Here is a 24,602-nt window from a genome sequence, read left to right on the forward strand (position 1 = left end):
ACGACTTGCAGCCACAGCTGCCTGTGCTGGCATACTCGTCAGTCAAAGGGGCCATGCCCCAAACTTTAAGCCCTACTGAATCCGAACGGGTGAGTAATAAAACAATTAGTCCAAAGTACAGTTCTTATGAAGGGTGAAATTTGCTTTAGAGGCCAAAACAGGTTTTGTAGCAGACGGTAAACATGTGGGCACTCCTTGATTCAGCTTCAAGTGGACATTAGAGGAACTGCAGTTGTTGGCACTTTCACTTTAGCTTTATTTTGCAGACAGTTGCTGCTCGGGGTCTACTTTGGTATTGGGCAGTATTTACAGGACTGTACAAGTCTTGAGTTCTGCCTCATTTTGTTCTTATAAATTGCTTTGAAGAACAATTTTTTAAAGTGCTCTTGAGCACTTTTTCAGTCCATTTTCAGAGAAATATCACTTAACACTGAACTTTGAATTATTCAAGCATAAAAAGGCCTAACTCAGGGCATGAACCAGTGTTGCATCTACAGATAACAGACACTGGTGGCTCATTGCAAAAACACATCTGTCCTCGTTTCTTTAGCTGAATATATGAATAAACAGATTGACAAGCATAAAATAGGATTTTTGCAAGAGCGAGATGATTTCCAAAGAGTTCTTATCTGAAAACTTGGCATCTCCCAGCCTGGTGTGGAGTGTGTCCTTGAATAAATGAGAGGAAAGTGGACAAGCATGGCGCAGTTTAAAAAGCGGTTTAAGGATATGGTTTTTACAGGGTACAGGGAAAAGGTAGAGATTTGATAGGGTGTTCTTGTCTAATACTTTCATGTGTGTGCGCATGCACGGGTTTGTTGGTATGGGTATATATATATATATGTATATATATATATATCTATATATATATCTATATCTATATATATATATATATATATATATATATATATATATATATATATATATAATTGTAGGCTGTGTATCCTTGAGGTGTTAATGGGGTTATTGAAAATGTGTATATGTGCGTATGTGTGTATATACGTATGTATGGATAGATAGAAACATATATGTGTATATATTTAAAAAAAAAAAAAATTACACATAACATATAATGTAATTGCAAGGAGGTATTTCTGTAGTCTATTGATACTAGATAGTGGAAAAGGGGTGGGATTAAATAAGCTTATGCTTCTTCCTGCTCCTTTTTGAACATGGACGTTATTTGGAGTTGTGGTTGCTCGTTTTCCTTTTGTTTGCTTTGTTCATTTGTCTCTTTTAATTCTATTTTTTTTATACTTTTTCAACATGTTCAAAATAAAGATTCAATCAATCAATCAATCAATCAAGTAGAGGACAAAAAAGGACACATATATCTAAAAGTCATGTCTCTAAATAGCCTGTAGTCCTGGGTGTCTCGTCAAAATCGATGGAATTATCAACACAGAAATCTGATGGCAGAAAAGTACGATCAGATTTTGATGCACTGTGCAGCAACATCTGGAAAGTGTCTGATTGGCTCCGTTTTTTCAGCATGACAATGATCCCAAACACGCTGCCAGTGTAGTAAAAGCATACCTGGATAGAAAAACACTATCAGTCATGGATTTGCCTCCAGAGCCTGGACCTCAACGTTATTGAAGCAGTGTGGGATCATCCTGACAAAGAACAGAACAAAACGCAGAAACATCCAAAGAAGACCTCTGAATATTCTTCGGGAAGCCTGGAGAAACGTTCCTGAGGACCAGAAAGAAAGCTTTCCTAAAAGAGAGTTCATGCTGTGAGGAAGAATAAAAGAGGTCACACCAGTTATTGACTTTCAAGTTTATTCGATTTGTACAAAGTTTATTTTTGCCTTATATACCGCATTTTCATTTATATTCCAGTTGGTGCGCCTGTTTTTCATTTCCATAGTCAAAATATAAAGAAATGAGGTGTGGCTCAAGACTTTTGCACAGCACTGTATATAAATGATCTTTTGATACTTGCTAAGCTTCCTCACATTCTCTCCTTTCACATGCTTTCTGCTGCTAGACGTGACCATTGTCTGCAGTAATTTTGCAGGATTATCCCCTCACCACGCCACCTCAGACATACTTGAGTGGCGCTCCAAGACGAGGATAAATCTACCTTGGCCTCTTGCTGGCTGGCTGCTCTCTGGTCTGCCAACCAAGCAAGGAAACAATAGAAGTCCAGAACAATGTGCTGGCTGCAGATCAGTAGGGGCCCACTTGGACTCTCCCAGACGCTACGTCTTATTTCCTTTTTGATTACTCACGCCTGCCTGATGAGCGGCACACTCACACTCCTCGCCGTCTGCCCGTGAGAGAACTCGCAAAGAAAAGACTTTTTGTCGGAGGCTGGTTTTGATTTGCAGGCTGGAATGCCTTTGTGATAATGTCGCAAGATTTGCTGGCAACGAGAAAAGTTGGGGAGAGCTGTGATGTGCACAATTTCCAATTTTAGGCACTCTCAGGTGTCAAGGCTGTCAGAGCATGTGTGCTTATGTGTGTCAGAGTGTTTTTCTGTGCCGATTTATGTCGCTTTCCACCGATAGGCGTTCAGGATATTCTCGTAAACAGTTTTTAAATGAAGGAATAATAGTACTGGTCAACTGTAATGCCACCCAAGCGTGCTGCACGCCTGCTGTGGGCTGGGCTCCCTTTGCCTTGGCTCTTGCTAACTCCCACTTCTCCTTGTAACCCCCCACCCCCACCCCCCTCACCGCCAGGCCGGAGGTAGGAAATCAAACCAATTACGGTTGTATTTAAAGAAAATTGGAGCAGGGCCGGAAAAGTGGGGGCATTTCCAAAAGCCACAAAAATAAAACTGCAGGGCCACACTTGACAGGATACATGGTGGCTGGAGAAGAAAACGTAAGGAGAAATCCAGTGTGAGCAATGAATGGCTACTATATCTTAATAAAGCAGTCAGAGCTGGTAATCTACCCTAGCAACAAAACGTGCCAAAAACTCTAATATTCCTCTGGATGTCATCAATAATCTGTTTCTGTGTCGGTCTCGAGGAGAGAGATTGATGGATTTTGCTTCCCGGTGGATCTGTTTGATGGATGGCGTTTAAGGGGCCAACCTTGTTTATATTCAGGTCTGCTGTGCCCCGCTGCGACTGGCCTGCCAAACAGCCGCACCTCATAACGTGGCTGAATGTGCCAAGAGCCCAAATCCTCCTTGGCGTGCTCTGCTGCTGCAGCCCCTGCTGCGGTGTGGTACGGGGTCTCTCATAAAACACAAACACCTGTATGCTTCATGACTAATGCACATGTGCGCACAATCCTTTGGCCAGTGTGTGTCACAGTCTGAAGCCGCCTTTACAGCCAAAAAGCTTGTCTGGGATCAGTTGTGTGATCGCCACCTCCTGATCTGATGCATTCTCTCTGTTTTACCTCTCCCCCCCCTCCATCGCTCTCTGATCCTCCTCCTCGCTGTCATCTCTCAGGAAAACCCCCTCATTACCAGGGCCCAAATGTAAATGCTTCATTTTCCATAACCCCACAATCCCTCTTTGTTCCACGGCCCATTTGGCTGTTATATCTCAGCAATTATTTCTAAATCTGAATGCTCCCAAACAGACTCCTCCAGATACTTGAAAGATATTTTTCTTCCTTCAGCTTCCCCTCTGCCTCATGGGCAAAAACAAAAGGAGCAGAAATCAAGGTGTCTGGTGTCTGCAGGCCAGCATACCTCATGTGTGTAAACTCACGTGTACACACACACACACACACACACACACACACACACACACACACACACACACACACACACACACACACACACACAGTCAGCACCTTGTTCTACAGGTGCATGCATAGAAAACAAAAAAAGCACACACTCAGACAGACTGTTTACTTCACATGCACACACCATAAAGAGTGTAACATGATCTCCCATTAAGGATGAAAACAAACCAGCGAGTGGGAGGTGTCCCCCGAGGACATCCACAGTAGCTATAGTGGAACCATTGAACCATGGGAACTGGTTAGCAGAGCCCTTGCACACACACACTGTTGGCTGGAGATGGAAACACCAAAGTAATGGCTTTTAATCACGTCACCTGTCTAACGGTAACAATGGTTCACATTTTATTGGGTGTCAGCAGTAATTTGATTTATCCACACCTGGCTTTGATGATGTTTGACAATCAAAGCACCAGAATCACAACTGCGATAAAAGTGACTGCGAAGGAGAAAATGACGATTTAAGAAGTGCAACACTGATTATTTAGTAATGTTTAAAAAGATGCTTTAATCTTGTTGCTCTGTGTCAACCCACTGATTTCTTAACAGCCACTTATTAGGTAACAGATAACAACCACGTGGATTTACTGTTATGTAGAGATGCAAAGGAATTGCTGACTTTGCTGCTTCCAAAGGAGACAATGAGAGCAAGAAAGGACGGGACAATGCAGCTTTTAGCAGCCATCCACGTTCCCACATGATCCAAAACAGACTTAAGCAATCATCCTCATTTTACTCGCTGTTTGCGCACATGGATTAAAAAAAAAAGGAGTAGTAGTAAGGGAGATAGAAAGATAGAGAGTGTGTATGTGAACCACCAATTTAGCAAGTTCCCCTGCTCAAGTGAACACAGACCTGGTCCACAGGGATCCCCGTTTCCCCTCGCCGTCTTCCTTCCCCCCACTAAAGCCCCTACCATGAGCCTGGCAGAGAGCTATAGTGTGCGTGTGTGTGTGCGTATTAATTTCCTGTTTTATAGAGGAAGTAGTGTTTGCATGTACAGATCGTTATTCAGATTTTCTCTGTGAGAAAAAAGCACAGAAAAAAAAAGATTGTGTCAATTCTCATGAATCTGTATGGGAACAACGAGTATTGTTTCTGGGAAGCTGCCCTACTTTCTTAGTAAAAACATATTTTGGTTCACTGGTAAAGTGCAAATGCAGTGTCTAAATCAAACTGAAAAGCATGTCATTTCATTATTCCCATCAACAAAAAATCCCAAAACACTACAAACTATCGTCCTTTCATTTCAAATGTTCTACTTTTACTCCTTGACAAATTAATCAAATTAAGGGCAGATTGGTTTGACACAGACAGCTGTGGTCATTATGCAGTAAGGACAATCTGCATCCGAGCCAGTAGGACGTCTAAATGAAAGTTAGCTGCTGTGGTCTTAGCCAGATTACCCTCTAACCATGGACTGAGCCACAGGTCGGCCATCCAGTGGTCTGATGGGTTTCTTTAAAGGCCTCCTGTTTTTGATTCATTTACATGTCTTGGTTTCCTGTGATGAGATGACCGAGTTTAGTCATAAGATTGTTTCGAGCGTCGCTTATCGGTGTCATCAAACGTCTTTGTATGAGCGTTACTCAGTAAATGACGTGCAATGTGAAATTCTGTGAATTGCCACCACGGAAGGAAAAAAGAAAACATCCTGCAGCCATGCAGCCTTAAAAGAAACTCCTGTGGTTCGAAATCACGTCTCAGTTTCATTCGGGGCTGTTAAACCATAAAAACATGCAACATGGCAATATGGGCAGAAGGATGTAGGCTATATTATTGCTTTTGCATCTGCATCTGTGGAGTTATTTTCGTGTCTGTAATGTGCAGTCAAGCAGAACAGGTCTGCTGTGAAAAACAGGCCTGAGAGAATCACCATAGACTCTGTGATTTTTATTTTTATTTTTGCAAGTAAAATAAACAGGAGATTAAAATATGAATAAAGGAGTTTTGCTTGCAAATCTAAAAGTTTGTACTTGTTGCTGAGATGATTGTAGTTTGGAAGTGCACTGAAATGGGCTCCCTCTTGTTTACTGACAGCAAATGTTGTCAGTCGCCACTTACGATTAAGACGTGTGTGATATTTTTCAGGGTAGGTTAAGCTCAACAATATCCAGGTTTGTTAACAAAACTCTTAAGATTCAAAATAAAGGTTAGAAAAAATATTAATTTCTTTCCAAAAATCTGCAGATTATCATTTTTGCATTAAAGAAGTAATCATTACATTCTCACAGCTGAAATTAGGAACATATTTCACATCTTGGCTTCAAAAGTGTGATGATGATGATTCAGCAACAGTTATCGTGTTGTTCATGGCCCACGTCTCTTAACCTTTACATTTCCCCCTCTTTTTAAGCATAAATAGTCACAGGTAATGAAACATCCATTAATCAAACTGATGAGTAACAGCTTGACATATCTTAGGAAAATATGTTCGGTTGTAACCAAATATTTTCCAGGTGCTGTCAGTACACTGATGACATCACATGTTTTCCTTTGCTAAGGTTTGTTGAGATCTAAAAACTGTTTTTATTCATTTTTTTCATACATTTCCCAGCAATGCATCCAGGGAGACGGTTAAAATGCGACACGGCTGATTTAACAGATTGTTCTTTGGGAGACTTTTAAGAGCGACGCGTCTCCCATTGCTGCTGAATTTGTTTGTGTTTTTATGAGATCAGCAGCTCGTTAAGAAGTCACACAGCAGAGTGTCGTGCTGGCAGCTCTCCGGGTCCATCTGACACTGTGACCGTTGCTCCCGCTTTGAGCGGGAACCGACTCCTACAGTACAGCCCCGCAGAGAGGTGCTCCACTGTGGGAACTGGGAGTCGCCCGGTTCCAAAGATCAGTCTCTGTAGACTCGGCATGGATGAGAAACTACCTTCACTGGGATCCTTCTGAACTAGGAGAATTCTCTCTCTCTCTCTTCATCTCTCCCTCCATATCCCACTCTGCATCAGCAAAGCAGTGCTCTGTGTGAGAATGGTTGCATCACAGCTCTCGCGGTTTCTTAGCCCCTGGCCCCTGTGTTCCTCGGTCAATCTGTGGGAACCCTGATTTTGGACGGTAGTTGCTGTTCCCACCACCAGTCTGGTTAGAAAATAGACTGCTGGCCAACGTACCAGGCACCCAAAACAAGCCGGTTCAGGCCCACTGCTTCTCACGGGTTCAGGGCAGAGGTTGTTAGTGGCTCCAGAAGAGGCTGTAATTGGTTTCGCATGCAGGTATCATAGAAGCGACAGCGGATACTGTTATCATGAGAAACTTTCTCTGTTTCGCTTTGTTTGTGTCTTATTTCCAGTTCAGTGTTTTATCATCTTTCTTTTGAATAAAGATGAAAAATCCTGGAGGCCAATAAGCAACAGACAGAATAAACAAAGCAGTCGTTAGTTATTCTTTTCTATCGCCATGGGGCAAGTTATGCGTCTATTTTTTCAACTTTACCCACTTAAAAAGTGGTTTTGTTTGTCCTATACACCAATTCATCATGCCTTTTGACTACAATCACATCCAGACAGGCAGCCTGATCCAGGCAAACGCTTCCCCTCTTTCCGGGAGAGTTACAGTTTTTGGAAGAGGAGCAGCAGCGCTGCAGGAACAGAGAGAAGATGAAAAAGCAGCTCTGCTCGTGTACATCCACGACTAAGGCAGAGCCAGATGAGAGCCTCTCTGCTCCACACATGTGGACAAGAGAGTCGGGTCTCACAGAGTGTGTGAAGACAGCTGTAAAATTCCCCTGAGCCTGGCCTAATTGAAAGCTTATCATTTTCTCTTTGTGCTTCCTGAGTGGTGGGGGATCAGCGAGGGGCGAGGCAGAGCGCTTCTCTGTGATGAGACCTGGAGGAAACGCTGTTGTGAACTCGCACTGTAAAGTGGAGCTCAGACCGTCTTGGTGGAGGGCTGGTGCGAGATCTGTCAGCGGGGGATTGTGTGTGTCTGCGTGGAAATGCTTTGAGTGTGCAGAGTTAATTGAATGCAGTGTGTATCGAGGCTGCATGTGTGCATCCTGAGGCTCTGTTGTTCTGCCAGCCATAGAAGGCCTGACACAGACACACGCATGCAGCAGAAGCCACACAAAGGCGAAGAAAGGTGAGAGCTGAACGAGAAGAAAGGATGAAAGAGGCAAAGAAAGAGAAAATGCAAGCGTCTAAACACAGGAAACAAAAGAGTGAAAAATTAGTGAAAAACAAAGTGAAAGCCTTTCATGGCACATCAACAGGTGGCATTAGTTAAAGAGCGAAGAATTGTGGGTATTTGGTGTCAGGATAACCACATCTGAAATCAGACCACCCCGCAAGGTGGCATCTCAAGTGTTTAATCTTATGGCTCGGCTTCAAATGGGGCAAACAGATGGCATCGGCGCGGTGTAAATTAACAACCGCGCCGTCGGTTAAAAAAGGCCGCCGACATTCCAAACTTCTGTATTGTTTTTAACAAGTGACGACTTGCCGACGTGCGCTAACATGGAGGCTGCCAGGGTGGTGTCGGATTCCTGAGCAGCGTTTTATTTACGCTCAGGGTACCACCGCGCTGACAGCTGAGGCATTTTCAAACCTCTGGGAAGCGAGAGGAATTGCCAGCGAGAGTTTCGCTAATGGGAGAGAGGAGGAGAATTATTAGAGGGTTACTGGGCACAACCCAGCAAATGTAAGGTTATGAGATGAAAACAGTGGCATTCGTGGTATTTTTTCTGTGTGAGCCGAAGAAGTTAGAAGTACAGAAATGTGCTGGCGTGGAATCGGGTCCCATGGATGTTTATGAGGGTTTTCTTTTTCCTTCTTCATTTCTCAGCTGATGTGATGGTGTGTTGGATTCTGGAGATGATTTAAAAATGTACCCCCCCCCCCCCCCGTGTTTTAACTCTCAACACCTCGCCCTGTTAAACTACAACACCTCACAAGCCTAGGAGTACTGCTACACTGTGCTATTGTTTTTATAATTAAGCAAATAAATTCAAAGAATGTGGCCATAAATCTGCAACTTTAATCTAACCTAGGTGTGATTTATTCATTTCACTCCAAGAGTTCCTTTGAAGGGGCTATAAGGGTTCATTCCTGGACTCTGCTGAAGTAGCTGTAGCCTGTCGGCTCTATTTTTATGTTCTCTTTGAGCCTTTTTTCTGATTGGCTGCTCCCTGTAAACAAAAGGTTTCACAAGTGGGTGGGCGGAGCCGTGAGCATGAAGTGTGGCCATGTTTTACAAATCTTATCCTTCAAAAGAAAACAGCTTTGGAGACAAAAGTGAGACACATTTTTTTTTAATTAAAATGAATAAAAACTACATTATCGCAAACTTTACAAGCACTCAGTATAGAAGCATTATCGATATCATTACATACATGGTGAAATTTTTTTTAAATTAACATACCAGTTTCAGATGTACATGCTTTGAGCATCAAAGAGATGGAGAGAGCAAGATGAAGGAACATTTTGCTGGAAAGGGATTGTTTAAAAAAAAGTAACATTGTGCTCTTTAATTAACACACAATAAAAATACGATTTACTCGCACACTTGGGCTTGTTTGCAGAAGAAAAACAAAAACAATATTTTTTGCCACACATTTTCTCCATCGAAAACATCCAAACAGTATTACAGGCAGTTGTGAAGATCTTTGGTTTTTTGTGTTTGAAGGAACCACACAAATCTCAGTACGTAGGTGGTTTCTCTAGCTGCATGATGTTTGCCTATAATGCAGTAAGGTTTTCAGGCACATCCAGGCCAAAGGGAGATGGGAATGAGACGCTGTCATTTAGAAAAAAACTAGGAATAAGGCAGAGGGCATACAAAACAGCTTGCATACTTTTTTTTCTTTACCTGAGCTGCAAATGCTAGCTTCTTTGGATCACTTCTCACTTTGACATTAAAGCTTACTTATTTATCACATGAGCCGCCAACTTTCAAAGTCATGAATCCTAATCATCTTCATTCTTGTGAAAGAGTTTCCTGGTAAATACTGGATACCTGATACTTCTTGTAGATATCTTTAGCACACCTCGTGCCAAGGCGATGTGTGCAGGCAGAGCTGGCGGAGCTACGACCCCCTGGCACTGACAGTAAATTAGACTGGGAGCCATAAAAGGTTTCAAAGCACTCACTGATTATTTAGAACAAAAGGACCGGTGCACAACAACAGAGGGGTTTTTTTCAACTGCCTCTGGTTTTGTAAGAAGATACCCCTTTTGACCCCACCTGTCTTCCTCCATCCCTTCATCCTCTCCTCCTAATTTATGGAAACACGGGATCACATGTGTAGCTAAAGGGGAAAGGCCCTCCCAGGACAGGGGGAATGCGCACACACACCTGTGGTGCAGGAATGTGTTTGTGTGTCTGATCACGAAATTATTTGGCGACTTAAGTTGATGTCTATATATCTATCCATGTTTAGTTCGGCACGCTTCTGGATATTTGTAAATGTATAAACCCAAAAATAAAGAGAGAAATGAAAGTTCAAACATAGTGCAAAAAATTCAGCAAATGGCTTTTTTGGTTTTTTTAAGCGCAGAAAGGCAATTTTGGAACTTTTTTTAAAAGCTTACAGCTCTAGAAGATGCTGTTGGGCACTGTTCACTCAGGAATAAAAGTTTTAGTGCATCAAAGCTACATTGGAAGGCAAAAAATTACATTAAAGGTTTTGGGTTTTTTTATAATTTAGTAGCAATATATTACACAAATTCCAAATTTATACTTAACAACAAAACATGGTATATATACTGTATATATATTTATATATATAAAAAAAAAGGAAAGGCAGAGAGAAATGCTTAAGGATTTGGGGTATATGCATACATTTCCTCAAATTTTGGCTCAAATAAATATGAAAGGTAAACTGTCTCATCCAGTTTAAAAATACCAGACTAGGACTTTTTTTTCTTTAGAAAAGGGCTTGAATAAGAACATCAAAGGAAAAGTAAAGAGTAGAGACAACAGGACTCCAACAGAAAAACAAAAAAACCAAGAAACCCTCCTCTGCTTTAGTCTTTATACATTCCTTGAAATATCAGCCACTGTCCTGTTGAAGCGTGATTGACTGATGACGCGGCAGAGGAGGAGTCATATCTAAAAACGTGACATGTAAAATGCTTTTGTTTCTCAATAATGCAGCAGTTGTGTCGAAACGTCCACTGCGCAGTGTGGCTCCAAACACTAATGTGTCCATTTGGATAATAAATTAGGCAATAAGGTACTGCATAACCACCGTGAGCGCACGAAACAGCCTTGGGTGCAACTGACAATGTTTTCACAACTGACTCAATAATTTTTTACAATGTTGAAATTTGACAGAAATTAAAGCTTTAAAAAGGAAGGATTGCTACAGCAGTGCAGCCATGCCTCGCAGGAGTCCAGCCCGACTTCTCTCCTCCACCCGCCGAGTGAGCTGGATCGGTCTGTTTGAGGGATTTCTGCTGCGGTTTTCCAGTTCGTCAGCTGTGCTGATTGATCACACCTCCGCCGCCTTTTGTTCATTTGTCTTTGATGAGTACCTGTTTGCACAAGACAAATGAGGCCGGCACATTACTGCGGCTTCACTCGTTTTACTCTCTCTTCTGTTTACAGTCTCTGCCAAGTAACGCGTCAGCTCGTATGGCTTTTCCGGTTCTTTGACGGTACCTCGGTACAGTGCAGGAGTTCAAGAATTTACAAAACAAATAGAAGTCTTGGGGGATTTGGTAAAAGCAGAAGGTCTATAAAGCGAGTGCCGGAGAAATAAAAGACAAACATGCAGCATTTCTCTTTTTTTGTTTTTTTTTCTTCTTCTTTTCTTTCAGTGTTCAGCTTCTTTTTTCTTTGTTCATCATCCTCTTTACTTTGTTTTCTCCTTCTCTTCTTGTCTAGCTGTCTGTCAGTCAGTAAGGCCTCCAGACAGATTCATCCAAGCGACCCGAAGCGCTCATGGCTGTGGGGGAGTTGCTGTGGCTGCCGTCGGCTTCCACGCCCTCGCTCTGGGTGTTTAGGCCCGGGTTCATCAGGCTGTTGGTCCCGCCAGTGCCTGTAGCCCCCGAGCAGGACAGTAGGCGGGTGGGAGAGCGCTCGCCCCCGGTATTCCCTGGAGCCACCATGGAGAACTGGTAGGATCCAGAGCCTGTGCCATAATACAGGTAAGAGTTGGACTGGAAGTTTTGGGATTGGTTGTTTGAGTAGGGTGGTGGCAGGTAGGTGTGGTATCTAGTAGAGGCTGACATGCTAAGGCCACTAATGCCGGTGCTGGAGGTGTTGGTGGAGTAGGGGAAGGCCCCGGGGTAGTGCATGCGGGGATCTGAGAAGCGAGGGTCGGTCAGCGGTGACAGAGACGGGAAGGTGGTCCTCTGCGGGAAGAGCTCTGTAGTCGCTGTTATAAAAACAGAGAAACAAAAGGTTGGAAAGAGCCAGAAAACATTCAAACTGCTCTTGCAATTATGAAACCAGCGACTCAGAGATCTCTCTTTTCTATTATTCGCAAGAAAAAAAAGACCCACATTTCCAGAGCAGCAAATCTCCCCAGACCCCCAATTCTGAGCTCAAGTTTCTTGCGATATACCGGTCCATGGAAATGTTTGCTCAAAGTAATGAACTGAGACATTTCTTTGCTTAATAACAGTCATCAAGCACTGACAGCACATCATCCCACAGCCCCGTGCACAAGACTGAAGTTATGAAAAGGCCCCCTTGCCACAGCCCTCCCACCACTGCTTCAAAAGACGCAACGCACAGTTTTCTATCTTTTTCAGAGCAATGAAAAGAGGCATTGTCTGTAGTGAGGGGTGCTTTGTATAAACACAGACAGCTCGCTGCACTGTTGTGCGGCTTGTCATAAATCCTATTTAGGTGGCAGAGGCAGACGGTCGCACTCGGAGACGGTCAGAGAGAAAGAGAAGGGGAGGGGACGCAGGAAGAGAAATTGTGTTTCTGTGTATATCTAAACTAATGTGTATCACAGTGAATGACCTGTCAGAGTCGCTGCCAAGTGTAATCTCACAGGTAACGAAGCACAGTGGAACCAGGCTGCTATGTCTGCCATTTCACTGCACACCTTCTCATTTATTCAGCTGGCAAAAGGGAAATAGAAATATTGCTGAAGGGTTCGGCTTGGCGGTTTGCTGCTCTGAGATTTGATGCCACTACTGTCACCAAGGAACTCAAACACCATATTTCCCTCCTCGCTCAGCTAAGGAGTGCTATTGGCTGATCTTACACCACCCGAGCTTGGGAAACGAACCCATTCACAGATTTATGAAAGCTGCCGACTGACACCTCCGATAGTATTTGTGTTTCAGTCCAAGTACAGCACCAGTTATTTTCCAAGTTTCTGCTTAATGTACTTACGATACCTTTGATTTATTTTCACTTTGTTTTAATTGCATGTAAGCTAAATGCTAACACTGGGAAAATTACCTGCTACTGTTGTGGTTTTACTGGCTTCAGACACACTTTTAAATTCCCAGGTAAAGGTGTGAAATATTAAGTGTTGCTTGGCAAGTTGACCGCGCCGAGTCTTTGTGTTCATGATACTCCGATATTTTCCAAAGCAATAAGGTGGCCTTCAGCCAGAACAAACGCCCTTGGCCTGGTTGTATGCCATAAAGACTAGTGAGTGTTCCTCACACCTGATGTCAGCCTACAGTATGCGCTCAGCCCACGCCTGTGTACGCCCGTGGTTATTTGTTTGTCTGCATGTGGCTTCCATGGGTCCAGTGTGCCCACATGACTTCAAGTGTAAAATGTGGATTTGGATGGCAGAGAAAAGAAAGCTTGTATTTGTCAAATAGCAAGCGCTTGCACGCCACAGCCCCGAGGGGGGAGAATGCCAAACTTGCGTGCCACGGTCTTGTTGAAATGTCTTTTCCCTGTGTCTGGAGAAGAGGGTCCATTTTCAGCTGCAAAAAAATCAGTTCCTTTGCAATTTCCATGGCCCCAGCTTTACTCTTTGTTTTTTTTTCAGCAACACATTGCTGCTGTTGAATTTCCTTTTTTTTGGGAGGGGATGAGGGAGTTAGTAGTGGTGGTGGTGGTAGGGGGGGCTGTTTCTTTTTCCAGAGTCTACCAGGCACAGGAGTCGAGCTCCGTATCTGATTTCACGCGAGGAAAATCCAAGCCCTCAGCTGCTGTTGATTCGGGTGAAGTGGAGTCAGCCTACTAATTCCTACCGGACTCTCAAAAAGCTTTTGCTCCCCCTCTCTCTCTCTCTGTCTGTCCCTTCATCTGTCCCACTCTGTGCTAAATTTAGGCTTCGGGGTGAAACCGGGGAGGCGTTCTGTGGCTTGGGGACACGACAGCTCTTGCTGCTGCCGCCCACGCCGCCCACGCCGCCCACGATCTCCGCTTAATTGAAGTCGGTGGAAATGTGTGGGCCAAACTGCGGTGGGGATCGACTCCTGTGTTCCGTCAGGGGAAACTGGACTGGACGCTTATCACAACACCTTAATGGGCTTATGCAGTCTCAGGTTTTTGGCTGGGAGCCCTGAGGAGTCTGGTACAGTACAGTAGCTCCCTCTGGAGGAGAGGGCTAAACAAAGTGTCCTGTAATTGAGAAGCAAAGTTTGCAGTCTGCTTTTTCTCCCTCTTGACTGCGTTGCATACCTTCCTGCATCCCCACCCTCCCCCACCCAACATAAGTGCAGGGTTTGCTGCTGCGGCTGTGGTAACGGTGGTGTATCTTTGGCAGAGAGGGTCTTCCTAACTGAGCCGAGTACTCGCTGCCTGTAACCTCTACGGCACAAAACCACACATGATCTCCATTAGGCTCATCTGAAACGTGTTGACTAAATTGCAGAGACAGGATAAAGGATGGACCCCAGAGGCCTAGCTAGCACAGTGTGTGATGTTCTGAGTGTATGAAGCGGGTAGCTGGGAATCGGGGCTTTTTTAGGGGCAGGGATAGCTCAGTAGGTAAAGTGGTCGCCCCATGATCGGAAGGTCGGCGGTTCGAATCCACTTAACGGCTACCCTGAGGTACCCCTGAGCAAGGTACCGTCCCTACACACTGCTCCCCGGGCGCCTGCTTAGTGGGCTGCCCACTGCTTCACTGAGTGAATGGGTCAAATGCAGAGAAAAACAAGTAATTTCCCCATGGGGATCAATAAAGTATCCATTATTATTATTATTATTATTATTATAGAGAACACGGTGTTCCAGCATGAGCTCTGAAGTGCAGCGCCATGCTCTTTTTGAATTCTGCAGTGCCAAGGGTGGAGCCCTCCTCCTTTCTGCTTAGGTCAAGAAGTCCTCTAGTCCACACTCAAGCGTGTAACCCAGATATGACAGGAGGTTTGTCTCGTTTGCATACGGGAGAAACTGATTTTGGTTGTTAACACAAGGGCAGGTTTGAGGCGGTCACGTCTCTGTGTGTAATTGTGCACGGGCTTATGTGTGTGTGTGTATGCACGTGTGCCTGAATGTGGTGGCTGACAATGGGGGGGATGCAAATCCAGGCATTCACCTGTGAAATGTTTACTCAGGCTTGATGCAAACTGTGACGGCCAGCACCCAGGGAAGGGTGTCTCAGGCAAATAAGTGAAAGGAGGAAAAAGAGAGAAGCCCGGGCTGGTGCGGCTACGTGGAAAGAGCCACTGTGCTGTGTAATAAGAATGTTTTCTAATCTTTTTCTCTGATATAATCCCTGAAAAGGCCCAGCTGCTCTGCATTGTGGACTCCCGAGAAGGGATTTAAGTCCTTTCACAAGCAGAAAGCGTCCGGTTGATTTATTGACTGGTTTGAACAGTGGATGCCATTAGTTTGAGAAGGCGCTGTTGATAATTGGCCGACGAGTACAGGGTAACGTAACGCCACGGCAGGGCCGGTGCTGCAGAATAGGAGACCCAAATGAACACAAATGATCTCCAGGTGTTTATTTAAGCGCCGAGGCTGTGGAGCCGGAGCATCATGTCGGATGCAAATACCGATCACCTCTGTACTGTGGCAACACGGTCGGCAGCCCCAAAGCCTCATCCACGTTAGCACTTTATCATGTGAGCGCGGAGGATTTTGCATGTTCTCAACTTGTGACATGCAACACAAGCAAGGGAAAAAGAAGTTTGTGATTATAAAAACCCTGAGATTTCCCTAATGCGTCGACACACGAGGTGACGCGATTAAAATATTTTTTTGTTAAGTAAATCTTTTTCTGCGAGAGATACGATACTCACTTGTAAAGTGACTGGTGTGATGTATTTGTTAACCAGTCATTGGGATTGTAGCTACATGAGAATCGCTGTTGTTAAATTTTTTTTCTCACTGCTGCTTCCAGTCTCTCACACAGCCCCGAGTGCCTTTGCACAGACGCCAACAAACACGTATAATTCTGCTGTGTCAGTGCTTAGACACATTTCTTTAGACATTGCGTTGTATCTGATAAAATGCAGAAAAGAGAGCAAGAGCGCAGTGCTAAATCTAAAAGTCATTTTGTGTCTGAATGCGGGACTTCGTCACAGCGTGAGCGTATGAGTCAGCACGTCCGGTGTGGAGTGGTGGGTTGTGCGTAGGAGAATGCAAGACTGAGAGGGCTTTTAATCAAAATCGCCAAGATACAAATGAAACAAAGGAGAAGGGGGAAAGGCAGCGGAAGACAATGAAGAAAAAAAAAAGCGAGAAGGATGGTGGCATTACGGGAACGCCGTGTGATGTAGTTGGGCCCTACAGGCAAAATGAAACAGACTCTAATATCATTGGCGCACCCTTTCCAGCTTGTTTCTTTCAGTTTGGAAAAACTACGTTTACTAATTAAAACAAAGCAGTGCGAGATGTTTTTAAAGACTTATATTCAAAGCGATCTTCATTGTGTTTTGCACGCTTGCTCACACAAGTCCTTACTAGTGACTTCACCCTTCAGGCTGCTTTTTCGCAACTAGCGAACACCCTCGGTTTCAAATTGAAAAACACACACAAAGACACAGTCATGCATAAACAACATCCTAAAATAAATACAGAGTCTCATGCTTAGTTAAATTAGTTCTTTTATCAAGTATGAAGTGTAATAGTGAGACTTCTTGCAAGAACCAACCATGACCTACTAAACACATCAAAACGTCTCTCCCCTTACCAACCAGTCTGCAGTCTGAGACACTCAGACAGGTTTCTGATTTGATTTTGACTTAAATATGTTTAATTTAATTTGCTTATATTTTATCTATAACTGTTGATTGCCTTTTAGTATTTCAGAGACTGCACGAACTGTTCTCGTACAATTTTCTGTATGACGGCATTTTATTGCATATAATGTGTTTTTAGAAACCTCCTTGTCAAGCTGGTTTTTGATGAGCGCTATAAAAATAACCTTGAAAGCCAAGAGACAAAAAGAGTGTGTGGGGTAAAAAAAAAAGCAGTGCATTGCAGTGTCTCACCTGGCCATGGTCTCAGGTCCTCCTCCACCTTGCAGGTCTTCAGGGTGGGGGTGTCCATCTGCTCCTGCCACAGGGCTGCAAGAACACACACAAATACAAGCAATATGTGAGGATGTGGGCTTTATAAACAATCCAGTAGAGCAATTCTGGGAATTAATACGAGTTGTGTGCGTGTACAGGGTGAGGAGGTCACTGCCTGCGCCTTAGCAATCTAAAACACAATCCAAAAACGCCTTCTCGACAGACTGGGCAGAACCGTCTTGACATCTGGACATTTGGAGATGTTTTCCTGTCACAGGTCGGTCTCTGCTGACTGAGCAGTGAAGGCTGGGAAGAGGAGGGGTGGTTTTCTCACCACAGTGAGACCAAGCTTGGAAAAACATGCTCGATGGGTGCATATGAGATATTTTTGGGACTTTCAGGCGAGACACCGGAGAGACCTGTGAAGCTTATCCAGCCAAGCTGTCAGGAAGCCGAGGAGGGTCCAGGAGCTACTGGCCCAACGCGTGGGACCCTGCTTCACACTGGACGGTCACACCGCAGCACAAACAGCTGGCTGTTTGCTCTCGGTCTGAGACGGCGCAGTTGTTACACGACAACGTGCACGAAGCTGCGTGGAGCGCCTCGGCACATGTGCTGCGTGACAGCCCAGTCTGCGCGCCTCCGGATAGTGCTACGTCCCGTTTAAAACTTTTTCATCAAATGTGCGTAAATATTTTCAACATGCAGGCAGAAAAACGTGTATTACATTTTTCTCGTGTCGTCTCCCTTTAACGACAGCATCAATCAGCCGTCTAACCTCAGCGTGACTCTGCACACCCTCCCTCTCCCAGCCTCCTGTAGCGGCAATTAGGATGGAGAGGGGATGCCAGAGGCAGAGAGGAGGGCGGTGCTGGGTTGTTCACCTATAGCCACACTGGGCTTAACTAGTGTACGATCTCTGCTTCCCCTGGAGCTCCTCCACTTCCTTTGCAAAGACCCAAATCAGCACTCAGTCACTGAGAGGTCCTGCACTATGCCTCACAATGGCAAATTCTTAAACATAAATGGCCTTATTCAGAAAGGCTTGCAAGCAGCTGGTGCGATTCGCTCAAGAAAATAAACATTTCCTTCAAATATTTTGATTGGCCAGCAGACAACGTCAATACCAGAGGCACAGATTACCCCTGTTAATAAGACGGCCGGCCGCCCCTCAGCCCTGGGCGGAGCCGAGGAGTGAGGAAGGCGGTGGCTGAGCAGGGAAGAAGTGGCGACCGCGTCACTAATGAGAAGCTTTTGGGGTGGTGCCAGTGTAGTTTTGGAGAGGACTCGCATATAAACACACACATGTGCTGCTTTTTGAAGTGCATGTGTACATGAAAGGAGGAGGCTGAGAAGATGTTAGAGCCAAAATGGCGTCCATCCTCGTGACTCCGGATCTAGCGACGCCTCTGAGACATGTAACGCGCCTGCTGTAATGAAGCGTGTCATTGAGACACAGTGAATGCTGGTCCTTGTGCTGGCTTCCTGTTTCGCTCAGGCCTTAGGCGTCGCAGCAGGGAGAGAATGTGAGAGAGCGAGCAAGACAGAAAGAAAGACGCCAGCGAGGGAAGGGGAGAGAAAGAGAGCGTGTTAGAGAGGGGAGGAACACGGCCTTGGCTCAGCTATGTGGGACATTTGATATGTCTTTTGAGCCCTCACTTATAACGTGAGCAAAAACAAACACATGGGCTGAAAAATCCTATGTTCTCTTTCAGGGCTCGTTGTCCGCCCGCCCTTCCCCTCTCCCCAGACTCAATAGAGACTGTTCATGGCACACATGTAGTTTCTGTAATTGCTGAAATGTAAAACTGGGCCCGGCTCTGATGTGAAATTATAACTTACACAAACAGTTGAGTCTGGTAAAAAACATCTCGCTCTCACTTCTCCTTTTCTTTGTTTTTTTTTTTTTGTGTTTTTTTCCCCACCAGGGCTTCAAAAGAGCTTTTTTTTTTTCTCAGTTGAAGAAAAGAAACATTTTCAGTTTGAATTATTCATCTCAGGGTCACAAAAAGAGACTAACCACAAGTGAAGCTTTCAGGCACCATAACAAATAAACTCTGTGGTGGCCATTGACATATTATGTAAATAGTGGAGTGCAGAAGTAAAACAGAGTGTCTAAAGGACTGTTCCAGTTCCTGCTCGTTTTAGTTGCATTTACCTCAGAGGGCCAGCTTCCTGCTCGGGTTTGGCACAAGTCTGCATGGAACCCAACGAGCGCGGTGGCTATACTCTAAAGCCTACACCACAGCTACCTGACGGCGCTAATTTCCTGTCTCGCTCTTGCTTCTAATTGGCTGATCGTGTCGTTCGGGATGTGTGAATTAGCTCGAGCCTCTCAGTTTGCGGCAGTAGCAGAGCGCTGCCTCGAATCTGGGGGGCCGGCCGGCTTGTTTATGTGGAGTAAACAGTGTGGTCACTGTGGACGAGGCAGGAGGGGCTGAATCAGGCCGGTCCTCCATCAAATGGGACTTTTTCGAGTCAATTCCAACTCAGAGGCCACAGCCTGAACGCACTGAGCGAGCGCGCCAGAGCCGAGCTGCAGCAGATGTGCGCCAGTTGTGCAGCGTGACGCCAGCGGTACCAACATTTGTAGAAGAGTCATTAACGGGCAAGAGCTTTCCGGGTAAAAGCTGAATACGGCAAAAAAAAAAAAAAAAATGTAGTGAGTAATATAGTAGATCTGAAAGATTACGCCGAGTTTTTCAGCAACATCACCACATGACTCAGACACACACGCACACACCTTTGGGCCGTCATCAAAGCCCTGAGCACTTGACTTCAGAGAGGAACACACAGGTGTTGGAACAAATAACATGTTAAGTGATACCACCTCAAAAGTGCCAGGACTTTCTTTTTGGATGATTAAATTGGTGCTCCATTTCTTTTCTCCCCCTCCTGCCTCTCTAACTGTTAAAACACATTTAAAGTTAAAAGAACGTCTTTCTTCTCGGCTGTCTGTTAGAGGCTCTGCCAAGGGCTTGTTGAGTTTTGTCCGCTTTTAAAACGGATTAGGGTAAAACTGGAATCTGTTTTCCACTTTTAACTTTGATATAAATCAAATTTTCAATCAGCTGCTTGCTTCCCTTAAGACTGTAAATGCTGTCGAATACATTGTGTATCAGAGGAAGGGAAGAAAAAAAACTGCCACCCACAGATACACATAGTATACACATGTAGCTCACTTGAGGTTTTGAAAACCAGAATAACAATTTAGTACTTGATTGTCTGAGTGTCAGATTTGCTTGACTGCACGAGTTGAACCATGCATTTTTCAACCACACGCACGCACGCACGCACACACACACACACACACACACACACACACACACACACACACACACACACACACGCACACACACGCACACACAGTCCCTCCACCCTAGCTGAGAATCATTCCACATGTCTAGCAGGCTTACCTGTGGACACAGAAGAACAAAAACAAGCAGCGAGTGTAGCGTCTGCCAGCGCGCAGGAATCCTGTCACTGCATGCACTGTAATGAGCTCTTAATTACCCTGTCTGTCTGGGACACTAGCGGAGAACTTGCAACACTAGAATGAAACTACGTGTGTGCGTGTGCGTGTTTTATTTTCAGTGTGCTTATGGTGCAATCATCTTTGTCTCGGTGTGATTTAAGAATCCAGCGGTAGCTGATGTCTGCAGACGTGTCCTGTTGACGAGCAGACTGAGACAGAATTTCACGGCTCAGACAACAATATGAAGCAAGTAGGCTTTAGGAGGAGGAGGAGGGTGACACTGCTTTCCTTTTTGTAGCCATCTTCAGAGGGGACGGGGTTGGAGGGGGGGGAGGTTCCAGCCTCGGATAATGGAAAACATCTTTTGTAACAGCAAGAAGGGAATCCATTTAATTATAACATGTTGATGGGCGATCTATCACCCGGCAATTCTCAAACAAACAGGCTTCGGGACTTAAAGTATCTGCAAAGTACAACAGCGTCTGGCAGGGATTGTCAAAAGCAGAGACGTGTGTGTTGTTGATATGTAAACACCTCCCTGTGTCTCTGGATGGGATTTATTACAACAAGTCTATTTTTGTTTGAGCTTTGCTCGTAATGCTGTCGTGCTGTTGTCTGTGCGCGATTCCTGCGCATACGGGACCACTCTGCGGGACCCGTGCCACAACATACATCCACGGGCTGCCGCTCAGCCAGCGGATAGATGAGGTGGGAGGGAGAAAGGCTCTCTCCTCTGTTATTTAATTATTTTACCACTCTTGCCCTGCGGTGTGCCGTCACGATGGTAATACCACAGATTAAGGTGTGTGGTTTTTACAGCCCTTCCCCTCGTCTGTCTCACTCACATGCGCTTCTTATAGACAGCCTCGAGTCACCGGCAGCTGTAACTTGAAGCTCAAGGCCTTTAACTTATCTTGACACTTCCAAGAGATGTTAGCGTGTTGTGTCTGCTCTCCGACTACATGTGTGTGTTGCAACATTGCAGGCCTTTGAAGCCAGGCAAGTCTAATTCCTGCCCTAATCCTGCGTGAGGCAGACGAGAGCCGAGCGCTTCGTCTGCTGTCTGGACCGTGTCTGTACACCTCCCCGCCGATTGGCGTGCATCCCCGCCGGCCCGCCCATGCGCTCCCCCCGCCCACTTTTCAAGTCAGAAACCTAAAGTGTGAGCTTTGCTGCAGGGGTCTTTTTATTGGCAGGCAGCCTGCGGTGCGCACGGCAAACCCTGAGCCGTCAAAAAATGATCATCACAGTGACTGTATTGTGTCGAAGAGCCGCACCGTTTAGTTTCAGCATAACCTGTCGCTGGTGTTTCTAAAATGGCTGACGTGTTTTCATCTGGGTACACGCCGTACAGGGGAACAAAAGCGATATCAACAGTAAGTAAGGACAGGGGAGAGAAGGGTGAAAGACCCCGTGTTCTCTGCAGTCAGCTGTAAGATAGCCCCATACTGGTGAGTCAGCGCTGGCTAAGCTAAGCACAAGGCCAAACAGTGTGCACACTGATAGTGTTCCACCCACACACGGCTCAGAGGTCCCAAACAAGCCCTCCTGTACACAGCAGCATGCTGATACAAAGGTAATGAGATTCATTAGCCAGCATGAGAACCAGAGAGTGGGCCGAAGTTTGCGTTCAGGCATGTGTGCTTCCTGTTAAAGAGGCTCCAACAGAGAGGGAAGAGTCATCCTCACCCACGCAGCTGTCCACAGCTGACACACAGCCTCCTCCCCTCCAGTCGCACCACCTCTGTCTGACTCTCAGCTCTCCCCCCAGCTTCCCCCGCACCCCTACACATTCGGACAGTCTCAGACTGACGTGATTGCCAAGGTAGCGGAAGGCTGCTACATTCCTGAGGCTGTAGTTGCACGGTGTGCGGAGGCCAGCTTCGGCAACTTGGCCAAGCTCGGCTGGCAGCGGCGGCCGTGCCACCTGGCTGCAGATTCTACCCCGCGCACTGTGGGGCCCAGACCCACCAGCGCAGGGCATCCGGGGACAAAGCTGACATGAGCTTCCCCTCGAACGGCCAACACATAACAGCTCTCAGATTAGTGGAACAGACCTCAGGAAAGTTTGCGGAGAACATGAAAGTCTCTTGGCTTAGCTCAGGGTGAGGTGAACAGCGTGTGCTGTGCTGACATATGAACAGATTCAATTACTTCAGCCAAATTAAACCAAATATGTTCGGCTTATTAAAGGAGATTTTCAGTTCTAAGTCATTAAAGGGCCAAATTAAAGTGTACATATTCTTCCTTCTAACTCATTTTTGAAAATATGGGCTGTAGATGACTTTCTTCTCTTAAATATGTTTGTGGAAAATTAGATAAACACGGTTAAAAATATGCACACTTTGTTTTGTCTACAGTATCGCGATAGTAGGAGCAGGAAGTCGTTTCTTTCAGCTGATCTAAGTCTGTCATGAAGCTAAATAATGTGGGTCGCCATTAATGTTTACGAGCTTCCCGTCACAGGTAGATGCACAGTGATGCTTTGTGGGTGTAGCTCAGTAGAAGAAAATGGCTCCAACAAATAAAATTACTCACAACAACATTTGTGTATTTTTAGATGTAGCCATGTTGAGTTTTTCAGATGTGTGTGTGTGTGTGTGTGTGTGTGTGTGTGTGCTCAGAGTCAAGCAAAGGCCTAAAACTATCAATAAAAAGGGTCAAAGTTGAATCATAAATAAAGGTCAGCACGAAAGTAACAGCAAATTACGTTTGTGAATTTTCCCTACACACACTCATTCAGCGTCACAGTTTCACAACTAGTACTTTCGAAAGAGATGTGAAAGTTTGCTGGTTGTACTCGTATATGTCAGTGGACCTCCTTACCTGGTGTGGTGCCGAGGTGGGGTTGGTGGATTTGGCGAGGATTGGTGTTTCCTGGGCCTATCCTCATACTCCGCTGGTAGCGTTCGATCTCTGACAGCCTGTCTGAGAACTGCATCTTCTGGGGGTCTTCTAACTTCACCCTGTGCCCTGAAAGAAAGACATGAGGAGGAGAGAAAGTCAAGCACTTGCACATTTTACCTCCTACACAACCTGGAAAACTGGCACTTGTTGCCAGGCTTGTACAAAAATAGCAAACACAATAACAAGAGTCCTATTAGAAAATTCCCCTTCTCCCTAATTTCTTTCTGGAGCACAGCGGTTTGACACATCCTGGCAAAACAACTTTTCCTGTCTAAACTGTAATTAGTGTAAAATTAGTTTGGACTGTGACGAGCATCAGTATGCTTCAGTGCAATTCATTTATATATATATATATGTATATATATATATTCATATTTAAAAAAGAGAGAGAGAGCAAGAGACCGTCACCGTGTTTTCAGCTTCCACATACAAAAATATTATTAGAATGTCAGCAGACCTTGAAATACATTGGCTAGACACTAAATGTTATACAAGCTGCACCTGCTGCCACGTCATCCGCAGATAACGATAGCGTAAGTGGTCAAAAATAATTACTGGAGGAATTTTGTTTCCCTGAACCTAAAGTCTAAGAAACAACACACTACCAACTGCTGCAGGAGTGCAGGAGTGCAGCAGTGGACAAAAGTGCTTTTGTTGGTCTTTTTAACAAGATTAAAAGAAAAGAAAAAAAGTGAGTGCATCTATCTCCAATAACCACTCGTCTCTCACACCCACACCCACGCAAATTCAGGTCTGACTGACACAGCACTTAGTCAGAAGGAAACACCCAGACGAGGTTAGCAGACCATGCAGTCATCGCTGTTAAACATAACGAAGAGAAGGGAAAGAGAAAGAGACTTTAGCGCGTGTCTGTGTGCAGGAGGTGAGACTTAACTCTAAGAAGCGAAGCAGCGCTTCTTTAATCCAACCGAGTACCTAACCCGCACACACTTAGCCCCCATATCACTTTGATGCCCTGTTCAGGGAAACGATGAGATGAGAAAAAACCTCTGATCATGCCTTTTATGCAGACGCACTCATGTACAAATACACATGTGAACACACCTTAAATGTCAGACGTGAGTGCGGATGAGGGCTGTGCCTCTAATGGGAGGAAGACATTTTAATGTAACTATCAATGCACCAAAACTGTGTGTGAACCGGCATGTATACA

General features: G+C 45.0%; 1 protein-coding gene across 1 annotated transcript in view; it reads right to left on the bottom strand.

The window, feature by feature from the left end:
- Positions 1 to 8,965: 8,965 nt before the first annotated feature.
- Positions 8,966 to 24,602, bottom strand: part of runx3 (RUNX family transcription factor 3) — a 48,804-nt gene continuing 33,167 nt past the window's right edge. The window contains exons 6-8 of the mRNA XM_080870676.1: positions 23,348 to 23,494; positions 17,026 to 17,100; positions 8,966 to 12,038 (exon numbers count right to left, since the gene is read on the bottom strand). Of these exons, the coding sequence (XP_080726802.1) occupies positions 11,557 to 12,038; positions 17,026 to 17,100; positions 23,348 to 23,494 (704 nt within the window). The 3' untranslated portion in view covers positions 8,966 to 11,556. The remainder of the gene's footprint in view (positions 12,039 to 17,025; positions 17,101 to 23,347; positions 23,495 to 24,602) is intronic.

This window comes from Rhamphochromis sp. 'chilingali' (genome assembly GCF_963969265.1).
Source record: "Rhamphochromis sp. 'chilingali' genome assembly, chromosome: 21".
In the NCBI taxonomy this organism is placed as follows: Eukaryota; Metazoa; Chordata; class Actinopteri; order Cichliformes; family Cichlidae; genus Rhamphochromis; species Rhamphochromis sp. 'chilingali'.